At 40.7% G+C, this 16,108-nt stretch overlaps 1 protein-coding gene across 7 annotated transcripts in view; it reads left to right on the top strand.

The window, feature by feature from the left end:
• The window catches only part of LOC106576891 (fibroblast growth factor receptor 2), a 145,466-nt gene extending 141,994 nt beyond the window's left edge, over positions 1 to 3,472 (top strand). For all 7 annotated transcript variants that reach the window (XM_014154426.3, XM_082964674.1, XM_082964673.1 and 4 more), the window contains one exon: positions 479 to 3,472. In XM_014154426.3, coding sequence (XP_014009901.1) covers positions 479 to 643 — 165 coding nt within the window. In that variant the 3' untranslated portion in view covers positions 644 to 3,472. The remainder of the gene's footprint in view (positions 1 to 478) is intronic.
• Positions 3,473 to 16,108: the final 12,636 nt, after the last annotated feature.

The following is a 16,108-nucleotide window of genomic DNA, read 5'->3' as shown; positions in this document are numbered from 1 at the left end:
TCTCTCTCTCTCTCTTTGGTTTCTCTCTCTCTCTCTGGTCTCCCCCTCTCACTCTTTCCCTCCCTCCCTCTCTCTGTTGTTCTCTCTCACTCTTTTGTTCTTTCTCTCTCTCTGGGTGCTCTGCCTTGCCCGGCCAGACACGTTGAACCACTTTATACTGAGACTAGCAGCAACCGGGTCAGCATTGCTCTATGTGAACCATGCTGGAAAGTTCCCCTCGCTCCAGCACTCACCATTTATTAAGTATTATTCATGCAAATATTTTTATACGGATCCGATTTAAGATTATTTTTTCTCCTGGTGCCGCAAACATTTTTTATGAATCTGTCCAACGTGATTTACAAATAGTTTATAGTTTACATAATAGTTTATAGTTCTCTCACTCTCTCTTCTCTTTCTATCTCTCCTCTCTAAACCTGTGAGTGTTATAGTTGTCTCACCCCCTTCTTCCCTCTTACCCTGTCTATGTGTACTGTAGGAGTATCTGGACCTGTGTGCCCCAGCGGAGCAGTATTCTCCCAGCTTCCAGGACACACGCAGTTCCTGTTCCTCCGGTGATGACTCTGTGTTCTCCCATGACCCCTTACCAGAAGAGCCCTGCCTCCCAAAGTACCAGCACATCAATGGGGGCGTCAAAACATGAGGCCTCCCCTCCTCAATCCCTCCATCGAGCCTGACCTGCCCCTCACCCTTACACCCCCCCCCCCAAGAGACACTTCCATAGAGAGAAACTGAGATATACCCCCACTACTAACCCCCTCAAACCACAAACCTCCTGCCCCCCAACCCCTCTCTAGCTCCCAATGGACTTTATTTAAAAAAATTTAGTTCACTTTTATTCAACCAGGTAGGCCAGTTGAGAACAAGTTCTCATTTACAACTGCGACCTGGCCAAGATAAAGCAAGGCAGTGCGACAAAAACAAACAATACAGAGTTACACATAAACATACGTACAGTCAAAAACACAATAGAAAAAATCTATGTACAGTGTGTGCAAAGACAGAGTGTGCAAAGGACTAACGGACTGGATGAGACTGGGCTGGTGGCAGCGAGGCTGTTAGAACTGAACACATTCACCCACGTTCATACCCATGTTCAAGGTCTTAAGGAGAGGACAATTTGTGCGTTCCATGATTCCATTCCATTGACTGCCATTCTAAGACTTTAGTTTGTGCCCAGAGGGAAAATATGGACCATAATGAACTGAAAAAACAAGGGACTCAAAAAGAGGACAGCAAAATAGGAAGGGGACTGAAAGAAAGCATCAAACTAACAAAAACAGTTAAATAGGAGAAGAGCGCATACAGACACTGCCTCTTGTTTATATTTTGTAATATTGTCTTGTTTCTTTTTACCTTCTCTTGATAATCCCACACACATATTATTATTATGGCAAGAAAATAATGCATAAATATAGTGCTGAGTAAAATTGTAAATATATTCAAATATGTATAAATATATAAATAGTATATATTTACAGTTAATTATTTTTTGTATGGACTATAATTCCCCCCTCTCCCGTCCTCCCTCTTTGGGTTTGAGACAGGTGTGTCATCACCCAGGTTATGTTTCTGTTCTCTTGTGTTCTTTTAAAGACACAAACACAAGCACACACACACACACACACACACACACACACACACAAACACCTGTCTCGCTCTCACTCAATGACACAGTGGAGTATTGGCTTTCAGGGAAAGAGATAGCATGTTAATTTATTTACTTTTTTTATGAAATCAAAAAGTTGAAAAAAGAACAAAAATAGTAAGAAAGAATTAATGCTATTAATGATGCTGATAACAAAGAATAAATAATTCATTATTTTTATTATGGTCATTTAAAATGATCTTTCAGAGGTAACAGAAACAAAGCTATTTTTGGTAGTGGGTGTTAAAAAGATCCTGGTTTCGTACATTTTATATATAAATGTGAATATTAAGTTACAATTTAAATACTGTACATTTTATAGTCTGCTAATCCCTTTATTATGTAGATGATGCAGTTTCTATCCAGTCATTTTACTCCTTCTTAGGTTTGCAATTGGAATGAGATTTCTGGATATTTACAGTACATTCAGAAAGTATTCAGACCCCTTCACTTTTTCCACATTTTGTTACGTTACAGCCTTATTCTAAAATTGATTGAATAAAACATTATCCTCATCAATCTACACACAATACCCCATAATGACAAAGTTAAAACAGGTTTTTGGACATTTTTGCAAAAGTATAATTTTTTTTTTTTAAATACCTTACTTACATAAGTATTCAAACCCTTTGCTATGAGACTCGAAATTGAGCTCAGGTGCATCCTGTTTCCATTGATCATCCTTGATGTTTCTACAACTTGATTGGAGTCCACCTGTGGTACATTTAATTGATTGGACATGATTTGTAAAGGCACACACCTGTCTATAGAAGGTCCCACAGTGAACAGTGCATGTCAGAGCAAAAACCAAGCCATGAGGTTGATGGAATTGTCCTTACAGCTCCGAGACAGGATTGTGTCGAGCACAGATCTGGGGAAGGGTACCAAAACAATTCTGCAGCATCGAAGGTCCCTAAGAACACAGTGGCCTCCATCATTCTTAAATGGAAGAAGTTTGAAACCTTCAAGACTCTTCCTAGAGCTGGCCGCCCGGCCAAACTGAGCAATCAGGGGAGAAGGGCCTTTGTCAGGGTGGTGACCAAGAACCCGATGGTCACTGAAAGAGCTCTAGAGTCCCTGAGGAGATGGGAGAACCTTCCAGGAGGACAACCATCTCCGCAGCACTCCACCAATCAGGCCTTTATGGTAGAGTTTCCAGACAGAAGCCACTCCTCAGTAAAAGACACATGACAGCCCGCTTGGAGTTTGCCAAAAAGCACCTAAAGGACTCTCAGACTGAAAATAGCTGTGCACCGATGCTCCCCATCCAACCTGACAGAGCTTAAGAGGATCTGCAGAGAAGAATGGGAGAAACTCCCCAAATACAGATGTGCCAAGCTTGAGGCGTCATACCCAAAAAGACTCAAGGCTGTGATTGCTGCCAAAAGGGCTTCAACAAAGTACTAAGTAAAGGGTCTGGATACCTACTTAAATGGGATAGTTCCGGTTTTAATTTTTAATACATTTGCAAATATTTCTAAAAAACTGTTTTTGCTTTGTCATTATGGGGTATTATGTGTTGATTGATGAGAGGGGAAACAATTTAATCCATTTTAAAATAAGTCTGTAACGTAATAAAATGTGTAAAAAGTGAAGGTCTGAATACTTTCCGAATGCACTGTATATGATTGAAAACTACCCACTAGCAATCTGTTACTTCATTTAGGCTTAAAGATAGACTCCAAATTAACACCAGAGGATTCAAAGCTGAAAAACAAAAGTATTAAATCATTTGTGTTTTTTTCTTCTTCTAGTGGACCAAGTTTAAAATGTTTTTTGCAAGTGTTCTTGTCACATTTGAAAAATAAAAGATAGTAAAACAAGTGTCTGTGTTGACTATTCACTCAAAAATATTTTCATGTCCTTGAGAGAGGTCTGAGACTGGCTATATTAGAATATCAGACAATTATCCATTTTTTGTTGGTGCTGGCTGATTTGTTGATTGATTTGTTCCAAATTAGTTTAGCAGAGTGTAGGTAATCAGTGTTTATTTATCATCAACTGTGATTGATAAAGGCTTTGTTCATATAGGTTAATGGTGCTTTATCCATATAAGCAAAGCAATAATATTAATAGCAACATACAGCAAGACAATGGCATTTCATAAAAAATGCATTAGAGTTGATGAATGTATAGCCAAATTAATTGTAACAGATGATAGCATGGCTTAGAGCTTTAATTAAAATGTATGTTGTATTTGCCAGTCAGTCTATAGGAAGGTGGGGGAATGATGTATCTAGTTTTAGGGCCTGGAATAAAGTTAGGAAAACTGACCAGAACAGGGTTCAGTGGAGATGCACCGTTGAGGCCCTTTGCTCCACTAGGAGCTAAAAATAATAAGCGCTCTATTCAATTTAAAGACAATATTCCCACGTTAGCGGAGACTGCATTCACAGTAAATGCTGCGTATGTCTGCTTAATCGGAAATTACCTTTACATTTCTATAGCACAATCTGTAATTCTTCAGCAATAGAGATTGAATAGTGCCATAAGTCAAATAAGTCAAGTTTTAAGGCCAGTGATGTGAAGAGCAGACATTTACAGTTTCATTCTTTAGAGTAAATCTTGATTCCGTCACCCTCAATTACCAGGCGTTGACCTGTCTTGCTCTGTCTTGCTCTGAGAATCCCAGAGTGCAGTGTGACAAGTTTGCAGCAACCACTAATGCAATGAAAAAAACATTTCAAGAAAAGAGTGACTGAGATTTAAGGAAGTTGTTATTTTAGGCCACAAACACTGATACAGCACATTCAGACATAGACATGCCCAATATACTCTGCTTCATTCCCCTGAGATTCCTTTCATCATATAAACTACGAAGTTATAGTTTTGTATTTCTAAAATAATTTCTGCTAATCACTCTCACCGAACATTCATTCAGTGAATTTATTGATATCATAAATGTATTATCTTGCTGAGGTATTCATATATTGTTTTTTTAAACTGCACCCCAGGGATGATAGCAAGATAGGACTTAGAGATGTTGTAAACCAGTGACTTGTTCAATAAGAAAGTTGCCAGATGAAGAAGATGCAATGCTAGAGGACTGTTTTGCTAGCACAGACTGGAATATGTTCTGGGATTCTTCTGATGGCATTGAGGAGTACACCACATTAGTCACTGGCTTCATCAATAAGTGCATTGATGACGTCATCCCCACAGTGACCGTACGTACATACCCCAACCAGAAGCCATGGATTACAGGCAACATCCACACTCAGCTAAAGGGTAGAGCTGCCACTTTCAAAGAGCGGGACTCTAACCCGGAAGTTTATAAGAAATCCCGCTAACATCAACACCATTAACCCAGAAACCCTAGACCCACTCCAATTTGCATACCGCCCCAACAGATCCACAGATGATGCAATCTCTATTGCACTCAACACTGCCCTTTACCCACCTGGACAAAAGGAACCCATATGTGAGAAAGCTATTCATTGACTACAGCTCATTGTTCAACACCATAGTGCCCTCAAAGCTGATCACTAAACTAAGGACACTGGGATTAAACATCTCCCTCTGCAACTTTAATTTTTTAGTCAGTTAAGAACACCTACCAAAAGGCAAAAGACCCCCTGCGGGGACGGGGGCTGGGATTTAAAATAAAAATAAAATAAATAACATAAATATCGGACAAAACACACATCCCGACAAAAGACACAACACTACATAGAGACCTAAGACAACAATACAGCAAGGCAGCAACACATGACAACACAGCATAGTAGCAACACAACATGACAACACGGTAGAAAAACAACATGGTAGCAGCACAAAACATGGTACAAACATTATTGGGCACAGACAACAGCACAAAGGGCAAGAAGGTAGAGACAACAATACATCACGCAAAGCAGCCACAACTGTCAGTAAGAGTGTCCATGATTGAGTCTTTGAATGAAGAGATTGAGATAAAACTGTCCTGTTTGAGTGTTTGTTGCAGCTCGTTCCAGTCGCTAGCTGCAGCGAACTGAAAAGACGGGTGACTCAGGGATGTGTTTGCTTTGGGGACCTTTAACAGAATGTGACTGGCAGAAGGGTGCTGTATGTGGAGGATAAGGACTGCAGTAGATATCTCAGATAGGGGGAGTGAGGTCTAAGAGGGTTTTATAAATAAGCATCAACCAGTGGGTCTTGCGACGGGTATACAGAGAGGACCAGTTTACAGAGGAGTATAGAGTGCAGTGATGTGTCCTATAAGGAGCATTGGTGGCAAATCGGATGGCTGCTCGAGAGCACCCTTACAAGCAACTAGATCTTGGACATCTGACGGGCCACCCCCAGGTGGTAAGGGAAGACCCCCATGAAATGGACAAAAAGGAATGGCAACTTATTGGCATTGGGCGAACCATATACACAATCGCAAATACCACTCAAATGGACAACAGTTCATCAAAACCATATTGCAACTGGAACATTGCAAATGCCAAGTGTCATAAACCAAAAATCCCATAGGGGGTGAGCGCGCTCCACTGTAGAATTTTATATGGGAAATGGTCACAAAGTCAGGTCCCAAGGGTGAAATTTAGAAAAAAAAAAAAAAAATGTTTTTACAAATGTCAAAACCTCATAAAAAGGGCTTTTTGGACCATTTTTTGAAATGTTTTCATTTTTTTGTCAATTATACATATGTAGTAACCATATGGACATACATTTGTCTTATTTATTGAGTTTGTCCATAAGGCCTATGTTTTGTCCATTTGCCATATATGATCATCGGAAGTCAGCTTCCGAACCCAAAAGTCAGTGAACCATGTCCAAATGGCATAAGAAATATCCAAATGGCATATATAAGTATTGAAAGAACCAAATCAGGATGTTATGTCCATTTGCCATATATGGTCATAGGAAGTTGGCTTCCGAACCCAAAAGTCAGTGAACCATGTCCAAATGCTGTAAGAAATGTCCAAATGGCATATATAAGTATTGAAAGTACCAAATCAGGATGTAATATCCATTTGCCATATATGATCATAGGAAGTCGGCTTCCGAACCCAAAAGTCAGTGAACCATGTCCAAATGGCATATATACTGACCAAATTATATATATCACTATGTTAAGCCCTGAATCAACCTAGAAGGTCTATTTGTCATGTTTGATCATAAGAAGTCATAGGAAGTAAGAATTTTTCATTGATGTTGATTCAGCATGTCCATTTCGACACGGTCCACTTGCAGAAGAGCATGTTCAAACTGACAATATAGCATATGTGTGATGGACACTGTCCAACTGCTCGTTGGTGTTGATTTCAGCCTGTCCATTTGGTGATGGAAAATCCCTCATTAAATACATTGGAAATCGACAAATGTAAACTGTCCATTTGCAATGTCTTACAATGGGCATTTACCATCACGGCATCCTCTAATATACTGCAGAAATGCCCAATGGACTGGCTCGTTGAACTTGGGATGGCCGAGTGGTGATAGAGGTTCCACTCCATCGCTCGTTGGTGTTGATTTCAGCCTGTCCATTTGGTGATGAAAATCCCTCATTAAAAACATTGGAAACGTACACTGTCCATTTGCAACATAAAATGTACAATGCCAATATATTATACTGCCATCAAGTCAGCCATCAGTCAATAAGATATCATACTGACACCAAATCCACTTTGTCCTATTCGTTTAGAAGCCAACAATCACATACTTCAGAGCCGGCCCAAAATTCACAGCGCCTTCTGATAAAACCATTAAAAAAATTTAAACACGTAGTTACGTTCTATCTGCGAGTCCAGTTCTGACATTATGTGTAGGCCTAGCTGAGCTGACCCCCAACGCTGAGTTTTGGCTTGATAGGTCATTCAGAGCCCTGAGCAGCGTTGCTACGGGGTCCCTGAAAGAGCTACCATTCAAACAGTTTTAGAAACTTTAGAGTGTTTTCTATCCAAATCTACTAATTATATGCATATTCTCGTTTCTGGGCAAGAGTAGTAACCAGTTTAAATCGGGTACGTTTTTTATCCGGCCGTGCAAATACTGCCCCCTAGCCCCAACAGGTTAAGGTTGTCACAGGAAGCTGAAAGTAAACATATCCTCCTTGGGTTAGGCTTTTACAGAATCCTGAGTTTCAAGTCTTTACGTTAAGAACTGACTGATTTACAGAGGGATGAATGCGGTGTTTTACACAAACTGTAGGTTGTGAAATCAAAACCACTTTTAGGGTAATTAAACCACTTCCGGTTGCTCCAGGAAGCTTAAACTCAACACAGGTAATCATCATAGTGGCGTGATACATTGTCATTGAAGACAGTTTGATATGGCAATCATAATCCACATAGGCATCAGGTTGAAGTTAGGACAGCAGGCAATGTATTCCTATGAGAAGAGATGTCAACGTAAACTTTTAGAAGAAAACACCTTGTTTTCATTGTTAAACTCTTTGGTATCATTGGGACGCTAGCGTCCCACCTTGACAACAGCCAGTGAAATTGCAGGGCGCCAAATTAAAACAACAGAAATCCCATAATTAAAATTCCTCAAACATACAAGTATTATACACCATTTTAACGATAAATTTCTTGTTAATCCAACCACAGTGTCAGATTTCAAAAAGGCTTTATGGTGAAAGCACACCATGTGATTATGTTAGGACAGCGCCTAGCCACAAAACACCTTACAGACAATTTCCAGCCAAGGAGAGGACTCACAAAAGTCAGAAATAGCGATTAACCTCTCTAGGGTAGGTGGCACCAAATCGTCCCACCTACGCAACCGCCAGTCTAATCCCGTGGCGCGATATTCAAATACCTTAAAAATGCTATTACTTCAATTTCTCAAACATATAACTATTTTACACCATTTTAAAGACAAGACTCTCCTTTATCTAACCACACTGTCTGATTTCAAAAAGGCTTTACAACGAAAGCAAAACATTAGATTATGTCAGCAGAGTACCAAGCCAGAAATAATCAGACACCCATTTTTCAAGCTAGCATATAATGTCACATAAACCCAAACCACAGCTAAATGCAGCACTAACCTTTGATGATCTTCATCAGATGACAACCCTAGGACATTATGTTATACAATACATGCATGTTTTGTTCAATCAAGTTCATATTTATATCAAAAAACAGCTTTTTACATTAGCATGTGACGTTCAGAACTAGCATACCCCCCGCAAACTTCCGGGGAATTTACTAACAATTTACTAAATTACTCACGATAAACGTTCACAAAAAGCATAACAATTATTTTAAGAATTATAGATACAGAACTCCTCTATGCACTCGATATGTCCGATTTTAAAATAGCTTTTTGGTGAAAGCACATTTTGCAATATTCTAAGTACATAGCCCAGCCATCACGTGCTAGCTATTTAGACACCCAGCAAGTTTAGCCTTCACAAAATCAGATTTACTATAACAAAAATGTTATTACCTTTACTGTTCTTCGTCAGAATGCACTCCCAGGACTTCTACTTCAATAACAAATGTTGGTTTGGTCCCAAATAATCCATCGTTATATCCGAACAGCGGCGTTTTGTTCGTGCGTTCTAGACACTGTCCGAAATGGTAAATCAGGGTTACGAGCATGGCGCATTTCGTGACAAAAAATTTCTAAATATTCCATTACCGTACTTCGAAGCATGTCAACCGCTGTTTAAAATCAATTTTTATGCAATTTATCTCGTAAAAAAAGCGATAATATTCCGACCGGGAATCTGCGTTTCGGTAAATAGAGGAAAAAAAAGAAAGACGGGGGCGACCAGTGCACGCAACTAAGCCCACTGTCCCCTGATCGGCCACTTGACAAAGGCGATAATGTGTTTCAGCCTGGGGCTGGAATGACGACATTCAGCTTTTTCCTGGGCTCTGAGAGCCTATGGGAGCCGTGGGAAGTGTCACGTTACCGCAGAGATCCTTTGTTTTGGAAAGAGATGTCAAAGAAAGCCAATAAATGGTCAGACAGGCCACTTCCTGTAAAGGAGTCTCTCAGGATTTTGCCTGCCATATGAGTTCTGTTATACTCACAGACACCATTCAAACAGTTTTAGAAACTTTAGGGTGTTTTCTATCCATATCTAATAAGTAAATGCATATTCTCGTTACTGGGTAGGAGTAGTAACCAGATTAAATCGGGTACGTTTTTTATCCGGCGGTGTAAATACTGCCTCCTAGCCCTAAGAGGTTAAATTAATCACTTACCTTTGATGATATTCATCTGGTGGCACTCCCAGGGCTCCATGTGACACAATAAATGTTTGTTTTGTTCGATAATGTCCCTCTATGTCCAAAAACACACCAACCTTGTTAATTAAACAATGTTTAAAATCAATCCTTAGGTTGATTTTGTCATAAATCAATAATATTTCAACCGGACAAAAGCTTCGTCAATAGAAAAGGAGAAACAAGAGAGGCGCGCTCCCGATCACATGCTGGACTCATGTCTGGAAATTTCCACTGTCCACTCATTGAAAGTGCTGTATCTCCCTAATTTTTCAGAGTAAAAGCCAAAAACAATGCCTAAAGACTGGCCACATGTAGAAGAAGCCATAGAGATCATGAACTGGGTCCTAAGTCTTTGTATGGTGGATAGGCTTTCAATGGAAAAACAGCCTTTCAAAATAATAGTCCTTCCTGGATGGATTTTCCTCAGGTTTTCACCTGCCATATCAGTTCTGTTATACTCACAGACATTATTTTAACAGTTTTGGAAACTGCGTTTTCTATCCAAATCTACCAATTATATGCATATCCTAGCTTCTGGGCCTCAGTAGCACCCAGTTTAATTTGGGCACGCTTTTCATCTAAAATTCCGAATGCTGCCACCTACCATAGTGAAGTTAAGGGTTAATTCCACACGGTTAAGGTTAGGCTCGCACAGATCGGGAGGACCTTAGGAACGTTCCTGTGGTTGAAAAATATACTTCTAGCCTTAACGGTTCTGCCACTGTCACCCAAAAGCACCTCAAATGTAGGTCAGGCTTCATTTTGGGCCTACTTTTTTGCACAGTCGCTGCGGTCAGACCGAGCAAGCTATGGTCAAGTAGGGCATCTCGTTGAACTTGGCACGGCCTTGAGACTATGGTGATGCCATTTGCTTCCCTTTCTGTGAAGGTTTAAGCCTCCCAATTTTGGGATAAAGTTTCAGAGCTCTAGGTCTGACGGTACCTTGATGGTTCCTTGATGGTTTGAACGCAGGTAACTATCGCAGGCTCTGTGTGTCTGTAAGCCCCACGCTGTGTCACTCCACATTGACTGTGTGAGTACAGAAAATCACAGAAATTACATAGAGTTCCGAAACCTGCCTTAACCTGTTAGGGCTAGGGGGCAGTATTTACACGGCCGGATAAAAAACGTACCCGATTTAATCTGGTTATTACTACTGCCCAGAAACTAGAATATGCATATAATTATTGGCTTTGGATAGAAAACACCCTAAAGTTTCTAAAACTGTTTGAATGGTGTCTGTGAGTATAACAGAACTCATATGGCAGGCAAAAACCTGAGAAGATTCTGTACAGGAAGTACCCTCTCTGACCATTCCTTGGGCTTCTTGGCTCTGTTTATTGAACATTTTGGATCTTTGCTGTAACGTGACACTTCCTACGGCTCCCATAGGCTCTCAGAACCCGGGAAAAAGCTGAATGATGTAATTCCAGCCGCTGGCTGAAAAACTTTAGCGCCTTTGGTTAAATGGTCTATCAGAGGACAATGAGCTGAGGCGCGTTCACGGGGCGACACCATGTTTTTAGTTTCTCTCTCTTTGTACTAAAACACAGATTCCCGGTCGGAATATTATCGCTTTTTTACGAGAAAAATTGCATAAAAGTTGATTTTAAACAGCAGTTGACATGCTTCGAAGTACGGTAATGGAATATTTAGAATTTTTTTGTCACGAAACGCGTCGGGCGCGTAACCCTTATTTACCCTTTCGGATAGTGTCTTGAACGCACGAACAAAACACCGCTATTTGGATATAACTATGGATTATTTGGGACCAAACCAACATTTGTTATTGAAGTAGAAGTCCTGGGAGTGCATTCTGACGAAGAACAGCAAAGGTAATAACATTTTTCTTATAGTAAATCTGACTTTGGTGAGGGCTAAACTTGGTGGGTGTGTAAATAGCTAGCCCTGTGATGCCGGGCTATCTACTTAGAATATTGCAAAATGTGCTTTCACTGAAAAGCTATTTTAAAATCGGACATAGCGAGTGCATAGAGGAGTTCTGTATCTATAATTCTTAAAATAATTGTTATGTTTTTTGTGAACGTTTATCGTGAGTAATTTAGTAAATTCCCCGGAAGTTTGCGGGGGGTATGCTAGTTCACATGCTAATGTAAAAAGCTGTTTTTTGATATAAATATGAACTTGATTGAACAAAACATGCATGTATTGTATAACATAATGTCCTAGAAGTGTCATCTGATGAAGATCATCAAAGGTTAGTGCTGCATTTAGCTGTGGTTTGGGCTTATGTGACATTATATGCTAGCTTGAAAAATGGGTGTCTGATTATTTCTGGCTGGGTACTCTGCTGACATAATCTAATGTTTTGCTTTCGTTGTAAAGCCTTTTTGAAATCGGACAGTGTGGTTAGATTAACGAGAGTCTTGTCTTTAAAATGGTGTAAAATAGTCATATGTTTGAGAAATTGAAGTAATAGCATTTCTAAGGTATTTGAATAACGCGCCACGGGATTCCACTGGCTGTTACGTAGGTGGGACGAAATCGTCCCACTGGCCCTAGAGAAGTTAACGGATTCACCTTAACACGCCGCAACTGGATCTATCATTTTTTTGAAAAAAACCCCACATTTGTTTGACCATCATCAAACTACATTATACGATTTCTAGTAAATTACGATAGATAAATGGCTGGTTCTATTTTTAGGTTTATGTACTTTGAATTACCGTTTCGACCTTTAATCACAAAAAAATGGGCATTAACTCAAAGAGCGTTGAGGCCTAGACGCCATCTTGTTTCTGGGCTAAAAGCACATTTGGCCAAACCTGTGCTCACCGAGTTTCGTCTTTGAAGTCTTTTCCGTTTACGAGAAATGGCCATGCCCGTTTGGTGATGTTTTGTCCATTTGCAATAAGCAGCCAGTCGCCATCTGGTGGAATTTTCCAGTACAGCAGAAAAATGTCAAAAAGTAAAAAATGTTATAACGCGGAAACCATATGTCCGAGAGACTTTATTTGATAACTTCCTGGAAGACCGGGCCCTGGGGAACGACCTAAGGCCGTAGCCCTATTTTAATAACACCCGCAGACGTCTAGTAAGTTACCGGACATTTGCAATATGGAGATCCTCATCAACCATACGGGAAATGCCACTCGCGTCACTTATGTAGGTAAGGGTAGGTAACAACACATCCGCCACCCTAATCCTCGACACGTGGGCCCATCATGGGTGTGTGCTCAGTCCCCTCCTGTACTCCCTGTTCACTCATGACTGCATGGCCAGGCACGACTCCAACACCATCATCAAGTTTGCCGATGACACAACAGTAGTAGGACTGATCACCGATAACAATGAGGCGGCCTAAAGGTAGAAGGTCAGAGACCTGGCCATCTGGTACCAGGACAACAACCTCTCCCTCAGTGTGATCAAGACAAAGGAGATGATTGTGGACTACAGGAAAAGAAGTACCGAGCATGGCTCCATTCTCATTAACGGGGCTGTAGTGGAGCAGGTTGAGAGCTTCAAGTTCCTTAGTGTCCACATCACCAACAAACTATCATGGTCGAAACACACTAAGACGGTCGTGAAGAGTACATGAAAAAAACCTATTCCCCATCAGGAAACTGAAAAGATTTGGCTTGGGTCCTCAGATCCACAAAAGGTTCTACAGCTGCACCATCGAGAGCATCCTGACTGGTTGCATCACTGCCTGGTATGGCAACTGCTCGGCCTCTGACCACAAGTCACTACAGAGGGTAGCTTCCTGCCATCCAGGACCTCTATACCAGGCAGAGGAAGGCCCTAAAAATTGTCAAAGACTCCAGTCACCCTAGTCATAGGCTGTTCTCTCTGCTACCGCACGATATGCGGTACCGGAGCGCCCAAGCAATAAGACTCCTGAACAGCTAATCAAAGGGCTACCCACACTCCTCTTTTACGCTGCTGCTACTCTCTGTTTATTAACAATGCATAGTCACTTTAACTCAACCTACATCTACATATTACCTCAATTACCTCGACTAACCAGTTTCCTCGCACATTGACTCTGTACCTGTTCCCCCTGTATATAGCCTCGCTATTGTTATTTTACTGCTACTGTTGAAATATTTGTTACATTTATTTAAACATTTTTTCTTAACACTTATTTTTTCGTAAGACTTCTTAAAGCATTGTTGGTTAAGGGCTTGTAAGTAAGCATTTCACTGTAAGGTCTACTACACCTGTTGTATTCAGCGCATGTGACAAATAAAATTTGGTTTGAAGCCCTTTAAACCCTGACCACCACACACAGACAAAGTGTTGGCTTTCCCATAGAGGGGGCTTACTTTTAGGTTTAATAAATATTTTCAGGCTTTACACCTAAGACCTGCAATCAGGGCCTAGGCTAACTTCTACGGAGACAGGCAGCAGACGTTAGGCTATAAGGGGCTGTTTCAGATTTAGGAAATGTACACCTTCCTACTTAAGCCTTTCCTACACATTCCTTTTCACTTCATATGAGTTCTGTTATACTCACAGACATCATTCAAACCGTTTTAGAAACTTCAGAGTGTTTTCTATCCAACTCTACTAATTATATGCATATTCTAGCTTTTGTGCCTGAGTAGCAGGCATTTTACTTTGGGCATTCGAGAAGTTTAACAGAAGCTAGCATCCTAACAGTGCATTGTACCTCGTCAACTTTCCTTTCCACTTTGCAAGAGGCTGAAACCAGAGATCGGTAAAATGATGAGATGCTCATGTCTCCGCCCTAACAATGGGAGTCGTTGTCCCAAAGGCTGGAAGGCTGTTGACAAGCTTACTGTAGGTCTGCATATTATGCCTTAGAAACGCATTGGGCTTATTCTGTACAGATTTTGGCCAGAGTAAGCCCTCTCGCTTCGCCCCTTCCTCTCTGATGAAACTATATCACCGGGTAAAAGCATCCGAGCGAGCGAAACGGCGCACTTCTATATGTTGCCCATGTATCAGATGCTGTCTGGCCAGAAATAGTATGACATGCCATATTATTTTGGTGCCGACAGCATCAGACACATGGTCAACACATATTGAGACATAGGGGCACTGTTTCGCTCGCTCGGATGCTTTACCTGAGGTTTATGCGTCTTTGTCAGCGCGCATCACGGTCACATAATTTAGCAATATTTCAATATTTTATTTGGATGGGCAAGGAGGTACGGTAGGGAGGGCCAGCCCCCCTACTATTAAATTGTGGTTTAATCACTTGTATATGTACAAAGTTTTAAATTAGACATTTTTCAGATTTGTGTATCTGTCCTTGTCATGCTCTGACCTAGGAGAGCTGTTTTTTCTCTGTTTAGTTAGGTCAGGGTGTGATAGGGGTTGGGCATTGTCGATTTTTGTTTTCTATGTTTTGGCCGGGTATGGTTTCCAATCAGAGGCAGCTGTCTATCGTTGTCTCTGATTGAAAGCCATACTTAGGCAGCCTTTTCCCCTTGGTTTGGGTGGGTAGTTGTTTTCTGTTTTGTTAGATTAACCTGACAGAACTGTCGGCTGTCATTTTTGTTTATTTGTATTCAGTGTTCATTTTCATTAAAATTTACGATGAGCACTCAACACGCTGCGCCTTGGTCCCCTTCATATGACGCCCGTTACAGAACTACCCACCACGATTGGATCAAGCGGCGTGCCCGGGCAGAGATGGATACCTGGTCGACGGAGGATTGGATGGAAAGGAGAAACTGGACTTGGGGCCAGGTAATAGACAGGTATCGTAGCCTACTGGGGAAGAACAAAACATTTTTGGGGGGGCACACGGGTATAATAATATGCATATCCTACCTTCTGAGCCTGAGTAGCAGGCAGTTTACTACGACACGCCTTTCATCCGAACGTTAAAATACTGCCCCCTACCCTAGAGAAGATATGTAACTATTCAGGTGACCCCACCAAATGCACATAGAAATGTGTTATAGATCTGTCACTCATTGAAAGCAAGTCCAAGAAGCAGTAGATCTCTTCTATGTGGACTATTTCTATGCTTCCAGTGCTTACGTTTTGTTTTTGCATATTTTACTTTCGGTTATGTACACCAGCTTCAAACAATTGATGGTACAATGATTTTCTATGCTATACTTGCTTGTTTTGTCACAAAAACTAAAATTGGCGAACTATTCGAATTTTAGCAACCTGTAAATGGTGTAGCGATTTCTGCATAGTGCATCTCTAAGCCATCTATTTAAATACGGTGTACCTTTAAATTTGAATTTTGGTTACATAATATATCAAGAGAAGGGGTTCAGAATATTAGATATCAATGAAATATATTGAAGAATAAAAAATAGTGGTTTGACTCATCCTGACCGTT

This window comes from Salmo salar, chromosome 18 (genome assembly GCF_965601325.2).
Source record: "Salmo salar chromosome 18, fSalSal1, whole genome shotgun sequence".
Taxonomy (NCBI): Eukaryota; Metazoa; Chordata; class Actinopteri; order Salmoniformes; family Salmonidae; genus Salmo; species Salmo salar.
This window is presented reverse-complemented; position numbering and strand designations above follow the sequence as displayed.